The 20,447-nt window shown below is 56.3% G+C and overlaps 1 protein-coding gene across 1 annotated transcript in view; it reads left to right on the top strand.

Annotated features, from left to right (window-relative positions):
• Nucleotides 1-934: 934 nt before the first annotated feature.
• DLG3 (discs large MAGUK scaffold protein 3) overlaps nt 935-20,447 on the top strand; it is a 77,741-nt gene continuing 58,228 nt past the window's right edge. The window contains exons 1-4 of the mRNA XM_075720789.1: nt 935-950; nt 3,105-3,236; nt 10,530-10,678; nt 12,296-12,451. Coding sequence (XP_075576904.1) covers nt 935-950; nt 3,105-3,236; nt 10,530-10,678; nt 12,296-12,451 — 453 coding nt within the window. The remainder of the gene's footprint in view (nt 951-3,104; nt 3,237-10,529; nt 10,679-12,295; nt 12,452-20,447) is intronic.

Raw genomic sequence — 20,447 nt, 5'->3', positions numbered from 1 at the left:
CAGACTCTGCCTGTCTGCAGCTAGTGATGGGAAACCTTGTTTAAAGTGCTGCTGCCCTGCCACATGGCTTGAGGAATAGGATGGGGGGGGGGGGTGTTCCCCAAGATGGAGGGGGAGCTGAGCTCCTCCCACCCCCATGCTGGGTACCAGTCCTACCCCTGCTGCTGCTGGCTTCATGCTTGTGGGCCAGGGTGCTGGCGCCCCATGCAGCAGTTAGCGCCTGTTGCTTGGGGGGGGAAGGGGAGCAGGGGCTGGGGGTGGAGGGTGTCTGGGGCTGGCAAGACCACGGCCACGCTCCTGCTGCTGCAAGGCTACAGGGGGCTGCAAGGGAGGGGAGTGGTGGGACTCGGCATCGGTCACTTTGCAGCTGGGCCTTGAACATGGAGCGGGGGATCGGGTCAGTTTTACTTGTTCCTACCTATTTATGTCAATAAAGACATAGACAGACCCCCAAGGGGTGAGTTGGGCATAGCTGCTTCCTCCCCCTTTCCCTCTCCCCTGCACCACCGCCCCCCATTCTCCCGCAGGTCCCGCCTGCCCGGAGCGCCGCCGCTACCGGCCCGGGGCAGGCGGGGATCCGCGGCGCGTCCGTGCCACCTAGTGACAGCGCGGGGAAGCGGTGCCGGGCGCCGAGCGGCTCCTCCGGGCCGGGCCCTCCGCAGCGGGGAGGGAGGGGAGGGGAGGCCGGGCCGGGCGTGCCCGCCGGGGTTCCCGGGGCGGGGTGCGCAGGCCGAGCCGCCCCGGCCGGCGGGCTCCGAGCAGCCGCGCCCCGGGGTAGCGCAGCGGGCGGGTGCGGGTGCGCTCTCGGTGCCGGGGCGGTGCCGGCGGGGGGCGGGCGGGGGGCGGCTCCTCGGCCGGGTCCCGCGGGGCGGGCGGCGGCTCGGCCGCTCGCGGGCTGGCACCGACCGGAGCGGCCGCCGGCCACGGCGGAGCGATGATCCGTCGGGAAGGTAAGGAGCGCCCTGCCCGGCCCGCAGCGCCGGGCACCGCGGCCCGCCGTGCTCAACAAGTGTCTGCCCTGCCGGTACCGGCACCGGGATTGCGGCCGGTGCCCCGCGCTCCTGCCGGGCAGTTCCCGCCCTCCTTCCCTTCCTCCTTCCCTCCCTTCCTCCCCGCCACGGGCCGGGCCGCTCTGCCCGCTGCACCCCTGGGGTTGAGACCTGAGGACAGGGTGCCCCGGCTTCGCACCCTCCCCGGGCTGTGGGACGCATCCTCGTGCCACTTGGGCTTGGAGCGGGTGGCCATGGGGTGCTGTGCTTGCAGCACCCTTGGGTGCTGTGGGGAGGGCAGGTATGGGGGTGCGGGCCCTGCGAGGAAGGATATCCTGTAAGTGCAATTTCCACCCTGAGACATGGCAAGATGGGCCCTGGACAGTACACGCTCTGTCTGGGGTGCTGCAGGAAGGGTCCTCTGGTCTCTCCTCTGTGCTGGGGGCACAGCACTTCCCTGGGTTTGGTGCTCCAGGGCCAGGGCTCCCCTGCTCCAGCTGGCTGCTACCCAGTGCTGGTGACCAGTAGCGCAGGGGTCAGCACAGACTGTGTGCTGCTCTTTGTGTGCACCCTGGACTGGGGTGGGATGTTCACACCAGGTTTGCAGTCATTGTGTCCTGGTGTGGTGGCCCCAGTTCTCCACCTGCTTCTTTAGCTTCTGCTGATAAGGTCGGGAATGACCAGGCAAAGATGACTCAACCCTGCTCCTGGGATGCTGGGCAGTATCTGAAGCCACTGTCTGATCTTGCAGAAAAGCAAGCCCTTAGTGATAACACAGGGCTAGGATGCCTATGAAGCCCAATAAATCTGGAGCTTGGGGAAGTCCCTGCTTTTCTTGGAGCCAGTGTGGAGCCCAGCTCTGAGCAAGAACTATTCACACTTCCCCAGGTTCCTTTCTCTGTTCTGTTCCCACAATGAGTCAGTTTGGGCCGGTGACACAGCCAGGATACCTTTCCCCTTTTGGCTGATGAAGAGCCGGGAGGGGAGCTGGCCAGGCAAGCTGGGACAGCAGGTGGCACACACCCTAGTAGACACAGGCCCCCTTGTTTGATGACCTGAATTCCCAGCCAAAAGCCCTGGGATGAGCAGGGTCATCCTTTCTACATGAGTTCCTGGGTTAAAAGATGAGTCCCCAACAGTGGTGGAACAGCTCCCCCGCCTCCTCACACAGATGCCCTTTGTTTGTGGGCTGCCTGAGTGACAAAGGGAAATATTCACTGATAGGGCTGGGACAGACTCAAGACCCATGGGAGCTCCCCACCCACCTGGCAGATGGGTCACTTCTGGGGCTAGAGCTGGACTGCCAGCTCTGGGTGTCTGCCCAGAGAAGCATGGAGGTGTCCTGGCACAGAGAGATCATAGCTCCGCTATTTGAGGTCCAAGGTTGTCTCACAGCTATGGTGAGCCTAGTCTTGAACCAAAGCATTACTTCATGGCAGCCTCCAGCTCCCCTCCTGGCCAGCATCAATCCTTCCCTGACCCCCAGGCATCATGTTCCTTTCCCATTGTGTCTCCAGCTGACCCAAGGCTGCTTGCTGCATGGAGCAATTGTTATGCTTCATCCTGTAAAAACCCAACTTTTGCCATTCATGTAGCTGAGCTGTTTGCAGTATCTTGCGCTACATGACTGGGGCTGTGCTCAGCTTTGCTGCAGCCATCTGGCCCCATGTGGGAGTCTGCAGCTCCTGCGGTAGTACTCATAGCCCTGTGCAACTGGGATGTGTCCAGCTCCTGAATGGCTTCTCTGCCTGGGAGGTGGCAGAGGTGCTCAGGCTGCCCAGCGCCACGGGGTTTGGAGGTGAGTCAACCTGGGTTTAGCTCCTGATTTTCAGTGTCAAGGAGAGCCAGCAGGCAGAACCACCTCCCCTCCAGGCCCTGCCCAGCTCTCCACTGTGGCTCCTCTGCACCTTGCAGCAGGGTTAGCTCTTCCAGGTATGTGTAAGGAGGCTGCTTTTGTGGCTGGCTGATGCCTAAAAATCCAGAGCTGGAGGGCAACTTGAGGCATTATCAAGGTGAGCCCTTTGCACTGCTCCAAGGCTGCACTTGAGCCTTCCCTGACGATGCCTGTCCATCTTTCAGTGTTAATGCCTTGTTACTCCTGTGTCATCTCTGCAGACACTGAACGGGCAGTGGAAATTCTGACCAGATACCAAAGCACCCTGCAGTCCCCAGAGGAGCAGGAGCTAAAAGCCTCCATTGGAAAAGTCTCGCACATCTTCCAAAGTGAACTCTTCCAGGCTCTGCTGGGTAAGCCCCTGCCTTGTGATCCCTGGGGCTTTGTGGTCAGTGGGCTCTCCTGTGGGCCTCATCCTGCATAGGTGCCTGGCACTGACCAGGCTGGGTGTGTCTTGTGCAAACACATGGGTGCCTGTAACACCAGGGAGCTGGGCTGTCTTTCCCCTCCAGGGCTTGGGCAGGAGGGTTGGTAATGAGTTGCTGGGTGTTTGCGACATGATCAGGAATCCTCAGTCAGGTGATTGTGGACAAGGGGTAAAGCCTTCTTCATCAGGCCATGCCAGATCTATCCAGCACCTGCTAAAGGATGCTGCTGGGCCGTGCCAGGTCTATCCAGCACCCGCTAAAGGATGCTGCAATGCCGTGAGCACCCTCTGTGCCGTGCAGGCGTGGTGTGTCCACAACCACCGCTGGGTTTCCAGCTCTGCTGCTGTACCAAGGACGTTCCACCACAGGGCCTTGCTCCTCCCTGCACCCCTCAGCCTCATCACAACCTGTTACTTTCTATTCTTGCTGCAGACCCAAAGGGAAACTAAATTTTTCTATCTTTGAGAGAGAATCCACACGTACCCAGCTCCTTTTGGAGTATCCTGGCCTTTTTTGTGCTTAGACCCGCAAGCGCTTGCACATAATACACTGTGCAAGAGGCTCCATTTCATACAAGAAAAAGGCTTGACAGTGAGGTTCGTCTTGGGGCTGGGCACCAGAAAATGCTATTTTGAGTGCAGCGTAAAGTTCTCCATAAACACAGCTGGAGTCTCACTGGACTACGCAGCTTCTCTGTGCAAGATGTATGGCTATCTCGCTGAACAAGGTCATTTGGAAATGCAGTTTCTTTGCAAAGTATTTTTTAGAAAAAAAAAATTTGATAGTTTTGGACTCTGAAGTTGCTTGGCTCCATTCCCTGCCAGAGCAGACCAGATCCTGGCTGTGCAGGTTCACTTAGGGCCCTAATTTTGGAGAAGGTGCAGTTTGGCGAGGGGCAGGAGCTCCCACTCAGCTCCTCTCCTTAAGTCCCACTCGCTGTGCGTCTCAGGGAAGTATGCACAGCCCTGGGGGTTTCCATTCCCAGGTCTCCTGGGAGAGAAGCCAAGTTTCTCTGCTGGGAAGGAAGGGAAAGCACCCCAGAAGCTCTGCACCCCAGAGGAGGACCCGGGCCCCAGGGTGCAGAGCTCCACACATGGTCTGTGCCTCATTCTTGGTGCGTTTTGACCCGAGGCTGTCTCAGCCCTGGTGCTCGCCATTGCCATCGCTATCGCTCTCCTCTCTCAGTAGCTCTCGCCTTTTCTTTGCACCTCTGCAGCCAGAGACCCCTTTCTATGCCCACAGAGCCCCAAGTTGCCAGCAGCTCCTCTGTGCTTCAGGCTATCCATTGAAAATGAAATACAATCATGGGATGAGCGGTGTGTCTTGAGGTATTTTATTCTCTCCTTTCCTTGTTCTCTCGTTGGAGCATCACCTGGAGGCTTTCAGCTCCGGTGTGTCCTTGTGCAGGGCTTGCACTGGGACGTCTGTGCCATCAGCAGCAGAGATACGTGGCAAAGGAGGGCTCCCTGGGGCAGTGGGCCCCCATGCTGAAGGGACCAGCATGCATCTCCTTTCTTGCCTCTTCATTTATACAACCCACTCTCAAAATAGTCCCCAGCCCATGGTTAGTCCCATGCTGGAGGCAGTGGTCCCCAGCAGGGCTGTGATTGCCTTGGCAAACCTGACACAAGCTCAACACCCCTGGCTGCTTTTGTGTGCTCCCTCAGCCCTCCTTGGGGCTGTATGAAGGTAGTGAAGCAGCTTTCCCAAAGCCCCAGGCTGTCCATATTAGTGCAGAAGTGTTGTGGAGAGAGTGGAGCTGGACAGAGCATGTCCACGTGCACACCGAGCTGGCTGCAGTTTGCATGCTGGCATGCAGATGCTGCACAGACTTCCCAGCTCCCTGCTCTAAGCCGTCTGTCGTGGTGTCCTGTCAACACTGGCATGAGGGAGTGTCGCTTGATTGCTGGTGACCTTTTCAACTGGTTTAACAGGATATTAGTTCCCCTGTGCCAGAGCAGCTTTCTCTAGATGTGTTTATCTAACTAGGAATTTGCATTAATTACTTCCGCCCTCCCGGAGCATGGGTTTGTGAATTCCTCCATCCCTGCGTGAACACGTGTAATGCTGTGTCCGGCTGCGTGCTTGCTGTGCCTGCACATAGCTGGCACACACCAGGGTGGCTCGGTGTCCGCAGTGTGGACCCGCTGGAGTGTAGTGACAGCTCTGGGAGGGTGGTGGAGCATTTCTATTTTATTTGCTCTTTACCCCCCACTTTTCCCAGTGGGCTGCTGTGTCTCTGTCTGAAGTTTGCTCAGAGTCATGGAGCTGGTTCAGAGTTTATCTGAGGGAGGAGGATTTAAAGGAGAGCCACAGGTACGCCTCCTCGCCCAGAGGCTTCCGTCTCGCTGCCCCACACCGTGCCAGATACTTCTCACTCCAGAGGGGTCTCAGCCTGCAGAGGTCTGGCCCCCTGCAGCGTTTCAGAAACATGGGCCTGCTTTTTTTTTCAGCCCCTGGGGAACATGAATGCATGAGCATGGTAGATCCCTGTCCACAGATTGCATGCTTCTACAGGTAATGCTCTCCTAAGACATGCATTGGCTGGCTTGAGTTTGAACACCAAAATGCATTATGCCATAGTAGAGTTAGCTGAAGTGCCAAACATCACAGTTTTCCAAGTTGGTCCACGGGAAAAATGCCAGGGATATGGCTTTCCATATGGTTTGGGGTTTTTTTTTTTTTTTAAGAATAAGCTGTTTTGTGGACTCCAGAAGTCCCAGTTTGCCCAGCTCCAGGGGAGGATCTGCTGGGATGTTCAGATCCTAGCCTGTGTGGTGTCCAGGGCTCAATGTATCTGTCACTGTGAACGTGCCCAGTGTTGCTCCGCACATGCACCGTTTTCTGCCAGACTCCTCTGAGCACAGCACAGCCCCTTAAATCCTTCTGACCACCGCGCCAGACTCAACTCCCTCTCCCAGGAGCTACCCGTGCCCCAGGGCACACTGACTCTGCCAGGACTACTCCTGCCCCGGCACCCGCCGCTGGCTCAGTGCAGTGATGCGGGAGCTGCTCTGCACTGGAATGCACCAACCCCTGCTCCACACAAAAGAAATTCCTTGGCGGTGCAGAGGGAAAACAGGCTACACTGGCTCCCTCCTCCTGGCCCCTCTTTCCCTGCGTATGAGGCCATGGAGCCAAGCGCGTGACTTGCAGGGAAACAGCCCAGTGAAAGGGTGCTCAGGGACGCTGCGGCTGGAGCGATCGTGGCCCTGCTTTCCCTCTGCTCCCTGGAGCCCCTCGGAGAAATGCTTGGCTTTGTCTTGTGCCACCAGGGAGGATGGGGCTCGCACGCAGAAGCAGCTCCCTGACCTTTCCTTCCCAGAGCCAGGGCTGAAAGGGGCCGTTGTGCCCTTTGCAGCAGGCAAAGCTGGGTGGACAGGAAGGGTTTGTGTGTGCTCGGCCACCCTGGCTGCTAGCAGCCCAAAGGGCACAGCTCCTCCCGAAAGCCCCTCTGGGGCTCAGCTCCTCTCCCATGACCAAGCAGTGGCTGGCACAGACCCTAGTGAGGTCCTGTCGGCGGCTCAGGCTCACAACCCTCCCCATGGCTCCTTTTACCCCAAAAAAGGTTCCCCCTGGAGAGCCCTGCTGCTGCAGAGGCATGAGGAGAGGCATGCTATTGCCAACCCACGGTGCTTCTCTGGGCGCGAAACTCTAGCTGGGAACTCAGGTCGCCAGCAGTGCTGTGGGGATGGCGGTCATGGCTTCGCTGGGTGGCTGCAGGAGTCACTGGAAACTGGAGGAATCTGGAGGATTCCCAGCCCTGAGGACTCCTCCTCTTGCAAATTAGCCCATAACCAAAGATGGAAACTTGTTGTTTGATTGAAAGTTCTGCTGTGGCGGCCATAGGTGTGAATCCTCCCTAAGGCAGTGGGCCCATGGCTGGGGGGCTGGTGTGAGGCTGGATTTCTGCTTGGGGTAAATCTGCGGTGACATAGCTGATGACAGTGCACGCGTCGGGGAAGACATGTCATTTTCTGGAAGCACGCGTGCCGGCTGGCACAAGGGTGCTGTATTAGCCCTTGGATGTTGGTGCTATAGAAATATTTAATGACATTTATTTAATGTACTGACCCCAGGAGGAAATTGTTAGACAAATTCTAATCTCTGTAAATCTTGAGTTACTCTTCCTTATTAGATCCAGAGCAGATTTAACACTGTCATTGAACCAAAATTGGGCTGTAAGACAGAACATGCAGCATCATCTTTTGCTACCGCAACGTCCGCTTACTGAGGCTTTTCAGGTAGCGCTGCTCTTAAAGTGTGCAGGTGAGGCAGACTTTTGTGCAACTTGTAATGCCTATAAGAAATGAAGGAAACCAGCATGTATTTAAATTATCTTTAATGTCACATGCATGTGTGTCCTAAAATGTAGTCCTGTCATGGCCACGCCCTTCGTTGCCCAAACCCCGTCCCCCAATCCTGAAACGCCTTTAATCCCTGGTGCCAGCAACGATTCCCTCTCCCGGCAAGTGTCTAAAATGGGCTGAGGGTTTCAGAGGTGGAGAGCGGCTGCTTCAGAGGACAAGCTTAGGGCTCCACAGGCGCCTTGCCAGCTTGGCTGCCCAAGGCTGTGTTCCTGCAGCAGATGGGTGACAAATGGGCACGCCGGCAGCGGTGCACCCCCGCGATGGGGCTGTTCAAATCCTGGTTTCATTTTTGCAAGGTTTTCTGCGTTCCAAGTGTAATCCACGCAGCCAGGGGCCCCTGCTATCCCATTACACAATGACTATTTTTATAACCAGAGGGAGAGATGTTTTTGCAGGAAAACAAAGTCCTGTTTGTCTGGCTGTGTGATGACTGCTTGCCGTGACCTCATGTCTGATTTGGGAGGGCTTCGGGGGCAGCCAGCAGTGCGCTCAGCACCTGGGAGACTGGGGAGGAGGTGCCCCAGGTGCAGTGGGTGGATCTCAGGACTCCCACTCCTCCGGTCACTGCCAGCTGTCCCACTTCTGCCAGGGCACAGGACAGATCCTGGCGATGATGCAGTGTGAAGCAGCAGCTCCAAAAGCAGCATCAATGCCGGGCAGTGGCACAGTGCTCTCTGGGCTCGGGCGGCCACACGGCCTGGCTGGGCTCCCTGTGGGCACAAAGCCACGCTGCCAGCAGCTGAGATTTATAGCAGCTTTCTCTCTGTGGCTGGGAGGTCACCAGGCAGCCCCTGGGAGCTGGATGATGGGGGTCAGTGCTGCTCCCCGTCCCATCTGCAACATGGATGTGCCGCTGCAGTGCATGAGCATGTGGTTAAGCACAGGGAGAGGATGAGGACTTGCATCCGGGGGTACAATCCTGCTTTGTGAAACCCTCCCTGGGAAATAGCCTTGGGCAGTGCTCAGCATGTCCCTGCTTAGACTGCCCAGCACTCACCAGATTTCCTTTGGAATCTTTATAAAGTGGGCATTTAATACTGCATGGTGCCTCGATGTGGCGTAGTTTCAGGTGAGAAATTGCACACTGAAGGGCTGGTGCAGCTGCTTCATCCCTGAGCTGCCAGAGAGTGCTGGGGGAACAGCCATGGTCCCCTTGAGCTGAGACCCACTGCTTGCCCTTGGGGTCACTCGAAGAAGAGGGGCCCTCCAGCCTCCTCCGCAGTGGACACAGGTATAGAAAATTAACTCAGGTTCCTGCTGCAGCTTTCACCGTTCCAAGTGCTTGTTTATGCTACCATGACTTTTTGGCCCTGCCGGCTCTGCCAGGCTTCCTGTTTCCCAGGTGCTTGACGGGATTTATTACTTTTTTATGCCTTTTGCAAGGCGTTTACCAAACTCTTTTAGCCGACCTTTTGGAGCTTTACCTTTAACCTGGCAGCATTCACCATCCTTTCTGGTTTTCTCATTTGGACACAGCTTCAGCTGTTTAGATGAATGTCTTCTTGCTTTTAATAGCCTCCCTTCCCCTGCAGCCCAGCCTTGCTGTCCTCCCTTTTGCCTTTACAGTATCCTCTGGCCAGGCACTGTGCATTTGCTCTGATATCCCAGTGGGGTCTCTCTAAATAGGCTCAGTGCCTCCCACAAATGTTTTACCCTCTTTGTTACCCCTTTCAGTTTCTTCTTAAAAAAGCTTCTCATTTTTTACGTAGTTCCCTTTCTGAAATTAAACACTTCTGCAATGGGTATATTGGCTTTCCTTGCTCCTATGGAGGTGCTGGATCTGGAGGTCCCTGTCTGACCTGGCTCTGGGGATGAGCTGGGGGCTGGCTGGGGGCCAGCAGCTGCCTGAGTGCATGGCAGTGGGGGCTTCTTTACGGAGGAGCAAAGCCCACTGCAGCCCTGCTTCTCCCTGAAATCCTCCACATGTAACCAGGAGAGGGTAAAATGCTCCTGGCAGGGGTAGGAGAGGGTCTGGGCTCCTACAGCCTCTCTGGAGCTACACCCAGGCAGCAGCTGCCATCAGGTCCCACTGCCGCCCCGTAACTGTCTCTGGAGCAGCGAGGGCTGGGACACCCCATTCTCACACCTCTCTCTGGAGCCACTATGATTTACAGCAGCAGGCTCAGGTCCTTGGAGCCCAGAGTGAGGATACCTGGCATCTGCTTGCGGCAGCGCACAGGTAGTATCGTGCCAGGTGGGAAGAGGGAATTTATCAGGGAAGGAGCTGGAGATAACACTGCCATAGCCATCAGCTTTAGAGCTTGTACACCGTGAGCCTGCTGTCCTGGTGCCCTGTGCCCTCTCTGCCTGTCCTGGTGGGAAGGGAGCCCCTCTGCGGGTCAGGGGCACGGGGGAGCAGCAATGGGGAGGGAAAAGCCTGGCAGCATCAGGGCGGGCAGACAGGGGCTGCCTGGCGCAGGAGGCTTCTCGGAGCAGAAGGGACATGGGACCGCACATGGGGCTGGCACAGCCTGGATGAGAGTGGGATGGGGTGGGTTTATGATTGATGTTGCTGAGCACAGTTTGCTCTTAGTCCCCGTGAAGCGTGTGGTCATTGCTCCATGGAAATGCCCATGCCTTCCACAGCCATGGGGCACTGCACGCTGAGCCAGGCACCCCATTGCACCTCTTGCCTTGCAGGGTGGGGCATGGTGGGCAGCGCAGCAGGGGTGGGGAGCCAACAAAGCTCTGTCCCAGCCCATCACTCAGGTGCCAGCCTCTCACAGAGGGCTTAGACTTATGAAGCTCTGGGAGAAGAGTGGGTGGGTGCAGGTGCTGCACCCCATGCAGGACGCTGGCATTGCACTGCCTCCCCAGTCCTGTGGATGTTTCTCATGCTGTTTTGCAGATATCCATGAATTCTACGATTTCACGCTGCGCTCTGCACCCCTGCAGCGTCCCAGCCCAGATGCACATCACGGCACAGCCAGGCAGCAGCATGGAGACAGCAAGTCCAGCTCTGCAGTCACACTCAGAGAGCCCCAAAACCTCCCCGAGGTAAGAACTGCTCCAGCCTGATGCTGCGGGCCCAGACCCTACAAGCTCCTGCAGCAAGGCGGGGGCAAGGGGCATGGAGGCTGCTGGCCACCGCAGCCCAGCCAGCTCACACCCAGGGTGTTTCCACATCTCCTCTGTCATAGCTTGTCTCATTAATGAGGCAACTTCTCTGGTTCACAACTGTTAATTGAATTACTCTTAATGCAAATCACTTCAGCTCCAGCTCTGGTTCCTGCTTTGCTGTTGCAGCTGGATTAGTTGCTCCCGTCTGACGCTGTCTCCCACAGAGGTGTTTCAGCACTCTGATCTAGCCACCTCGCAGGCTGCTTTTGATAAGTGAAGTAGGTTGAGTCTTTTAAGTTTCCCTTTTTGGGATTTTTTTCCAGCTTTCAGATAACTTCTGTCTCTCTTATTTGCATTCTCTTTGATTTTCAACAGCCTTTTGAAAGATACAGCACCAGGTGGGGAGGCAGAAATTGAGCAGTAGGGTCTCAGTTACCTCAAAGGCACCAAGGTAAATAAAATTGCCTCGTGCCTTTGCAGGCCCTCTTCCTGTCACCCTCTCACTGCCTTGTGCCCTGCCAAGGGGTGCTGTGGGATCCCCCTGAACTAGGAATATGGGAACATTCATGCAGAAATGCAAAAATCCAGGGATTTCTCCTTTCAGTGAAATAATGATATCAGAGAAACACCAGATTTCTGCCTCATGGACTGAACTGGCTTCCTATCACATACCTGTGGGGACACCAAATTTGTGTGGCACACAGGGACGATGGAGCTGAATGATGTCTCCTAAGGAAGAACACTTTAAAGGAGTTTGATGATCAAGAACAGGGGGGACAAAACTGCCCACAGTCAGTGCAGGAGATATCTGTGTCCCTCTGACTCAGGAACCATTTTAGTCCCGTTTTTTCTTGACCCCCTTCACATTGACAGTCCCTCTAGTTAAAGGCAAACCTGCAGATCTAGTCTGTGTTTATAAATGAATTTTTAGTGATGTTTAGGCAGTGGGATCCTGCTTCAGTGTTTTGGGTCTCCTGTAGCCTTGATCCACCCACTGGCAAGCTCTGCTGGCAACAGGTGCCAGCCTCTGCAGCCAGGCCAGTCCATGGGGCCCCGAGGAGATGTGACAGTCAATAAGGACATTTAAAAATCAATGTGGAAATAAGTGGGGAAGCAGCCGTGGGCCTGGCGCAGCTGGCGTGAGGGGCACTCCTGCTCCACCCACAGTGCCCTGCGCACAGCGGGGACAAGCAAAGCGGCCAGTCTCAGGGCACTGAACACAACCCAAGCCCATCAACACCATCAAATCCCTCCTCCTTTCTCCAAAAAATGTTTGAGGTATCTTGTGTTGCTGAAACGTGAAATGCAACAGGGAGCTGCCCCTGCCCGGCAGCGGGACAGTCTTGGAGTCCCCTGCCTGCAAGCCTCCACCATTGCCTGCAATGACCCTGCTGCCCACGGGGCCAGTGCCAGGGCAGGCTGTGGGATGCTCACAGAAGGCAGTATGAGCCCCCTGCATGGGATAAAGCTCATTTTAGCCCTTCCAGAAGCAGTGGGGGGGGGCATGGAGGCAGCTGGCCTGCCCTACCATGTGTACCCCTTGTCTTGTTTCAGGATCCGTCCCGGGACGGTGAGCGGAGGCTTCCCGCAGGGGCTGGGGACAGCGCGCCAGGGACGCCGCCACGGCTGGTGAAGGTGACGGCACGGAGGACGGAGGCACCGGCCAGCGTCTGCAGCCTGGTGCTCGGCTCTCGCAGCGCCCTGCCCCAGGTGAGCCTCCGTGCGCCCCACACCGCGTCCCGCCCTGCCAGCCCAGCCAGCGGCTGGCACTGAGGGGACAGCAGCGGGGCCGTGTGCCCGTAGCACCGTGGGGATGGTGCCGGGGAGGTGTTTTGCTCCCCTGGGGCTAGCAGTGTTTCTTCGTGGCTATTCTGGTGATGTTCAGGCTAGGAAATCTAGCAGTCACCCATGCCAGGGGCTGGACAACACCAAAATCATCCCCTCGCGTTAGCATTTGCTATGGCCCAGTGTCAGCCCTCAGGGCTCAGAGGTGTTTATGGTGCAGAAATAAAGAGGCTGTGTGGAGCTGGAAATCCTCCCAGCCCCATCCCTCTCGCCCCCAGCGCTGGCACACTCCCACGTTGCAGATTTCCGTATTTTTTTCTCTGAGCTCTTAAATGGCAGGACCATTCCTCAGCTTACCAGGAGCTTTTCTCTGCTGTCTTATTTACTTGGAAATGCCATTTATTTGGATGTGCATTGTAAATCCCAGCTTCCTCCTGGAGCGAGTGCATTGTTCGGGCTACACATCTGAGGGGAGTTTAGAGATGAGCGAAGGGCAAAATGCACTTTTGGGAGGGAAGAAGTGGCCGGGATGGATGGAGCTCACCGCAGATTTAAAATGATGTGAAAATGTTGTTCTCCTTGGCATAGTTTGAAATAATGCTTGTTTGCTAAGTCAAAGTCTTCTTCCGAAATATTTTAAATATGAAAATTGCACTGCTTCTTTTCTCTCCTTTTTAAATGTTTCCTTTCTTATTCTGGACTGCAATAAAATGGGTAATGCCCCATTTTTTTTTCCCTTACTGTTTAATTTCTCCCTTTCCTCTTGCTACTCTCTACCTTTTCAAACATTCACCAAATCTTTAGCAGTTTTGGAAGGGTGGGACGGTGGTTTCCTGAACACGACAGGAGGATGAGCTCTGCTGCCAATCTCCGCCAGTGGGAGGGAATCATGACCACAGATGGGGGAGTCACAGGGCAAAACGCATGAGGGGTGAGAGCCTGATCAGTCGGGAACAGTCAGATTTTAAGTCAGACTTTCTTCCTAACTGTCCCAGGCTGTGGAGTGCAGCGGCTCTTGCATCCAGTCCCAAATGTCTGGCTGAGTTGCAATGTCTCCTTTAGCAGTAGCCACCTAGCTTTGATTTTAAGACTTCATGCAATGGGGAATCTGCTGTGTCCCTAGCCTGGCTGGCCTAATGGTTATTTATCCTTTCCATTAAAAATCTGCACTTTGCTGTTAGCCTGGATTTCTCTCGCTTTAGCTCCCAGCCCCAGGAAATTTTGCTGCCTTTGTTTGCTAGGATAAAGGACCGCGGCAATCAGAAATGTTCCCAACATGTAGGTATTTATAGATGCGTCTAAGTTCCCTCTTAACTTTCCCTTAGATAAACTAAACAGATTGGCTTCTTCACTCGCTCAGTGTGAGGCAGGTTGTTCCAGCCCTGAAATAATTCCTGTCATTCTTTTCTGAAGCTTTTTTTATTTTCAGCCTCCTCCTTTCCTAGCCTGCATCAGTATGGGTCAGGAGCTGGTCCTCAGTGCCAGGCACTGGTGCTTTCAGGGTCACCCATCTGCGGGGACTGCCGCTGCTGGCCCAGAGCAAGGGGTCACTGCCCGGGAGAGAGTGGGCACTGGGGACCCAGGTGGGCAGGACAGGGGTCTGGGAGGGCTATGCTCTGGCAAGGCTCTCTCGTCTGCAGCCTCTTTCATCCCAGAGGATGGCCACTTCACAGCCTGGCCACAGGGAGAGCAGGGACCTGGAGGGGAAAAAACACTGGGATGGTCATGTTCAGCGCTGGGCTTATCCATGCCTGTAGTCCTGCCTGAAACTCAGCTTTCTGTGGAGACTCAGCAGCTTTCCTGGAAACTGGGACCAAGCAGTGCTGGAGAGCCGCAGGCTCGAGCACTGCTCCTCTGCCGCAGCCCCTGTGCTGGTACACGAAGGCCTTCGACGCGGCAATGAGCCTGGTCCCTTGAGATGTCACTGTCATCACTGAAAACAGGCCTTGCCCCGGCAGAGTGGGAGCATTTCCAGCATTTCCATGTCCAGCCGTGACACAGGATCAGCTGTGCCTGGGGGTAGGCTGTGCCGATGGACTGCAGCGCGGACCCCGCTTCGCATCCTTCGCTCCTGCATGAAGGCACCTCAGCTCCTGCCCAGCATCGCCTCCTGTGTCAGTTCTCAACAGCCCCAGCATGCAGGACAGTGTCAGGGCTGGATAACACCTACACACCTAGCTCCTGCCTGCCTCCACGGTGACTTCTTGCTCCCCAGCCTTCGGTGCATGCTTTTTGCCATGGGCGTGTCCAAAGTGGGTTTCAGGAAAACACTTGAGATGGCAAATGACACTTGGAAGAACTGGGGAAGCTTTTATAATAGGTGATAGTTAATGCTCAGGCAGGAGGGCACCAGCTGCAGGGCAGAGCAGCTGCCCCCCTGGTGCTATCAGCCCAGGAACAACAGCTCTAGCGGACACCCTGCCACTGATAAAAGGCAAGATGATGAACTGGCTTGTCCTGCCTGAAGTAAGTGCAATTGTCTTATCGCATCCGTCAATGTACATAAGTTTTCTGTTGTCCTGGCTTTGTCCTCTCCCCTGCCTGCAGCTCTCCCCAGTGGTCATAGCAGAGCAAAAGCCACCATAACCTGCTTTAGCCAGGAAGATGCATGAGAAATAAATTGCCTCTCACACAAATGCTTCCAGGAACAGGAAATTTTCTGTCTGCTGGCAAGGATGTGTGTACGCTCTGAGTAGCCCTGCAGTGTGCAAATGGCTGCTGCAAAGGAAGTGGGACCAGTAAATACAGCAGCAACATGTGCTTCCTGACGGCAAGGCTTAGTGGGCTGAAACCATCCCTCCATGGGAAAGTGGATGTTCAGCCCTCAGTGGTGTAAGGGCAAGGGGACTTGGCCAGCTGAAATGCCCTGTTGAGGCGCTCAGAGGCACAATCCTGCCTGAGCTCTGTGGTTTGTGGGGTTTTATTTACTGAATCCTCCATTTCAACCTTTCCCTGAGCCCTGTGGTTGCCTTAGCAGGGCTGCTCAGGGCTTGTATGCATCCACAGCAGGAAGACCCACGAGGATGCTCCCGTGGCCAGTGCCGCTCGCCTGCACTCACAGGCTGGCAGGAAAGCTGCTTCTCTCAGTAAACGCTGTTCTCATCCTCCGTGTGGGGAGCAGAGAGCAGCCAGCTGTAAAGATAAATGAAAGAGGAACAATGCCGCTGATGAGCAGAAACTCTGCGCCTGCGAGGAAGCGCTGCTCTTCCCCTACCACCCTCTCCTGCCTCCCAGCACAGCTCTGCAGCCACTGACTTCATCCATGTCATCGCGCCAGTGCAGTGCCGCCCCTCCCATGGTCGCCTGCCCATGCATCCCTCCCTCCCTCCTGCCTGCCAAGGGTTTCGTTGCTTTGCTGCCCAACGCCAGCGCTGCAGCTCTGTCCTTGCTCAGTCCAACAGCTGACACGGAGCAACAGCAGGTCTTAACGTGATGGAGAGAGCGAGCGAGACTGCTTCAGAGCACACATTCTGTGTGTGCTCCGAAATCACCAGTGAATAGGAAACGTCGCTGGCAGGGGGTGCTGCCGCTCTTGCAGGCTGTGGGTGCGTGGGATGCCGCTGAGTGTGCCCGCAGCATGCCAGGTGCAGGCTGTGCTTTAGCCCTGCTGGGCTGAGGCCAAAAATGTCCCCTTCCCTCCCTGTGTCCCAGGGGGGACACGGCCCAGCTCTGCAGAAACATCCTGGCAGGGTGTTAGGAGCCCTCCCTGCTGCACCTGCTGCTGAAGAAGATGCGTCCGTCTGCCCTGTAACCCACAGCTCAAGTGGCAAAAAGGTTCATAGAATTCCCCGGGGGATTTGGCAGAGAAAGGAAGGCTGTGCCGCCAGCGTGGCGACCAGCTGTCTGCTTCTCCCATCCTTCTCTCAAGTGCTTTTTCCTCTTTCCCCTTTTGCCTTTGGCCAAAGAGAAGGGCATTCCTGTGTTCTGCGCCTTTGCCTGGTGGGAGCAGCTCTGGGCACCCGCAGCGGGTTGGGATGAGGCCGGCGTATGCTGCAGCTGCAGAAATGCCCACTGCGAGCTCCCCGCTCCCCCCTTCCCTGGCTGCAGCCCCACCGCTCTTCATTTTCTCTGCAAGGTGTGTGAGAGGGGAAGCACCAAGTAGCTGTTCGCTATTGCAAGGAGTGTCAGGGAAATTACGCAGGTGCCTGATGTGGGCAAATGTCTGACAATGAATGCAGCCGCCCCAAGAAGCCCCCCATGAGGTTGTTCGGTTGCACATGCCCTGCTTTCCCCACCACCCTGTGTCCTTTCTGTGGGCTGGCTGGGCAGGCAGCCGAAGCCATTGCTGCAGACCAGACTGGCCACTGCTTTGTCTCAGCTCAAGCCTGGCAGCATTAGCCTTGCGACCCCAAAATCCTTGGGAGGTGGCTAATGCGCAAGCAATGGGAGCAGAGGAGCAGCCAGCTGCCAGAGGGAGCACCCTCCCCATTGCATCCCCATGCACCTTTGAGGGCATGTTTAATTTTAGGAGAAGCAGAGAAGAAAAGCAGCAATCCACAACCCAGAGGCCCCGGCTGCTGCCCCAGTGTCACTTGAGCCACTTTGTGCCTGGAGGTCTCTTCAGAGCTCTGCATTCAGATGCTCTCCAGCAGTTTTGTGTTTCGACATTGCAGACACAGGCTTGAACGCCAAAGCGCTGAAGTCAAGAGGGTGTCTGTCTGCAGTAACACACTCAGATTGAACCATACATCAGCCCTGCACAGCATGGACACCCGGCTGGGCAGCCAGCTGCCTGTGTCCCTGGGATGCTGTTGCTCAAAGGGGGATCAGCACAGGCTCTGTCAGTAAGAGCTGTCACTTCAGGGGATGTTTTGGGATTGAATGGCCTCAGCTTTACTAGAGGCTCTTGCTATTCCTGCTGCAGAGATGAACAAGCACAGCTTCAGCAAAGGATGAAGAAGTCAGTAGAGCCACCAGGCTGTCAAACCAAAGGCTCATGCATGGCCATCTGTTCCTACTCTATTTGGGGACTTTCTGTCTAAAACCAGTGGCAAAAGGAAAATCCTCAGTAGCCCCCAAGGCTTTTCTGGCTGCGCAGCATAGGAAAGCCCTGCCGGACATAGGGCTGTTGGTCCGTCTGTTCATCCAAGTCATAGTCACTGTTTTGAAGTTACCTTGTGATGGTGTGAGTGCATGCAGCAATCCCTGTGCAGTGGTGGAAAGGGGACAGTGAGGGGGAGGCTTTGGGGAGTGTCCCACAGACGGCCACGCTCCAGAGTCACCCAGAGGAGCCTGGAGTCCATCCCTTCAGATTCATGCTCCAGCTTCACTTGCCTCCATCTAGTGCATGTGTCTGCCCGATCCTAGGGGAGAACAGCTGCTGGGGCGATTCGCACACTGATGGGTTTCACGCGTAGCTCTGAAAGCAAGAACTGAGACCATTCACAGGCATCTCAGCAGATTGGGGACTGAACAGGGGCCAGCCCCATCACTGCCTTTGCCAGGAGTTCCATGAGCCACCACACTGTCCCCGCTGGGTCTCAGCTTTGCCCATCAAGTTTCCAAAATGAGCTGGTGCAGCCTCAGTGCAGGGTCCCCACAGCAGCACCTAGGTCCCTCCTCTCCTGCTTTGCCTTGTTGGGTGACTGACCATGTTCTGCTGCAGCCGAAGTGAAGCATTGGAGCCCGTCTCCCATAGCACAAACCAACCAGGGGCTCTCAAAGTGCAGAGCCTCCATGCCCACAGCACAGGATGTACCGCCCCAACCTCCATCCATCTACACTCTGCTCCCCTTCGCAGCCACCCCAGCATCTTTGGAGGCTGAGGACAAATCTCATGGGTGTGTTTCTGCAAAACAAATGGGCTCTCCCCACCAGTTTTTAAAGAAACAAACCAAGCTTGAAGGCAGAGCCTGGCAGGCCAGCTGCTTTCTATCTGGAGTGCTGGAGCTGGGGGAACGTCGCTGCATCTTAATGGCATCGGGCTGGACGGAAATCAGGATTCTGGTGGCAGAGGCAATACTGGCACTGTTATAAATAGAACAGCCACGATAACTGCTTGTGAAGGTTTTTAGTCTTTAGGACTTGGAGTACCAATATCAAGGTATGCTGAGAGATCCATTATCCTTGGCATTGGTAGGAACTAGGGGAATTGCAGGGGAAGGACAGCGAATGAGTGCGGGTTTGGGAATTGTCCCTCTTGTGAATCTGAGTGTGAGCCCTTTGAAAGGTGCTCTCTGCTGTGTGCTGCCTCCTCTTGCTTTGCTCTGCCTGCTCTGGGGGGGTTAGACCATGTGTGGCTGCAGCAGTGCAAGCATTTCAAGCCAAGCTCGTGCCCTGCTGCAGGAAGCGAGAGTTTGCCCCAGGGCAGCACCTGCTGGAGCCCCGCAGGCTGCAGGTACAAAGCACCTTGCAGGAGCCTTGCTGGCATTGCACCTAAAAATTATTCCAAGGATTGAGACACAGGCAAAGGTCTCCTGCGGTCTGTGGCCTAGATAGCTCTCAGGGCTGGCACTGCTCAGGCACTGCTCAGGTCTGTGCCCAAAGCACTGGCATGGAGAGCATCATGCCTGGCCGGTGTCGCTTCCCCAGCCTCACAACCAGCTTCCCACCTGCACGTGTCCAGGAAACATGGCAATGTCCTGCCCGGCTGTCCCCCCCCTTTTAAGGGGTATTTTTAGACCAGATCATTTCATAGCCCAGGCTACAGCAGACTGCAGGAGGAGCTGTGGCAGACCAAGCAAGGGGGCACTGCACTGTGTTGCAAGGGGGAGACCCCGCGTGGTCCTGGAGCTGGATTCATTGCTAAAGCCAGGGGCAAGCTCTGCCGGCTGCTTTGTGAGCGTGTTGCGGTCCCATTGCTGCACTGTTCATTCCCGCTGCCTTGGCACGTACTACGCAGCTCGTTCCCCTTTGTGCAGCGGTAGATTTTGCATAGCTGAATCTCATGGGGTGTTTTTGCAGGTTAGTTTTGTAAGCTTTGGGGCTCTGCTGCTGTGGGAGCGCTCCTGCGTCACTGCTGTGGTTCAGAACAAGAGTGTGGTCATGAAACCACTCTCCCAGCTGCCTGCTCTCACCGCACCGTGGCTCAGTGGCAGAGCTCATGGCCGGGCTTCCTTTGGGGTGAAACAACCCAGCGGTGCGCTCTGGCCCCTGTGTACGCCCAGTCCCTGGGACCCAGCTATCCCTTGTCTAAGCCAAGACCTGAAGCCAGGGTGAGGGAAGCGGCGCGTTATCCCTCGACATCATCCGTCACCCAGGGCTTGTGTTGCTCGGTGTGTCGCTCCTGAGGAACACGTGTACGGGTGTGCCTGCGCCTGTGCCTCGGGAACACCTCCTCGCCCCACGGCTGGGACCCGGTTTGAAGGTCACCTCGGGCCTTCCGAAACGGTCGTGTCTTCTCCGGGCATACAGGTGGCAGAGGCGACGGGCGGGTAGCGCCAGTGCGCCTTTAAGAGAGGCCCGGGAGCCGGCTGCGGCCCTGCGGCACGCGCGCTGATTGGCCGAGCGGCCGGCAGGCGGGGCGGGGGCGGGGACAGCCATTCAGAAATTTCCGAGCAGCACTTTCTCCCTTAAAGGGGACAGGGCAGTGGCGGCAGGGATGGCCACGGCCAGCCGGACGCCAGCGTCCCGTCCACCGCGGGTGCCCGGGGCTCCCAGGGACACCAGCATTCGTTTTTCTCCCCGAGGTTGGGCAGGTTCCCATGGCGGAAAGCATGTCCTCGGGCAGCACAGCCCAGACAAGGTGCCAGTATCCCCACGAGCCACTGGCTGGGGAGAGTGGGAGCTGCTGACTGGGCTTTGCTCCATCTGGAAGGGGCAGATTGGTGCAGGGGTGTCCAAACTAAAGAGAGAAAGTGTAGACCCACAGAGCTCCCCTTCTTGTCCCCTATGCAGGGTGGGAATAATCGAGGAAAGGGTATCCCTGGGCCCTGGATGTGGGGAAAAGTCCCTCTGGGCAGATCTGTAATGCCCAGGGCAG

This window comes from Pelecanus crispus, chromosome 13 (genome assembly GCF_030463565.1).
Source record: "Pelecanus crispus isolate bPelCri1 chromosome 13, bPelCri1.pri, whole genome shotgun sequence".
NCBI classification, from domain to species: domain Eukaryota; kingdom Metazoa; phylum Chordata; class Aves; order Pelecaniformes; family Pelecanidae; genus Pelecanus; species Pelecanus crispus.
Note: the sequence above shows the minus strand (reverse complement) of the source record. Positions and strands in the feature narration are given on the sequence as shown.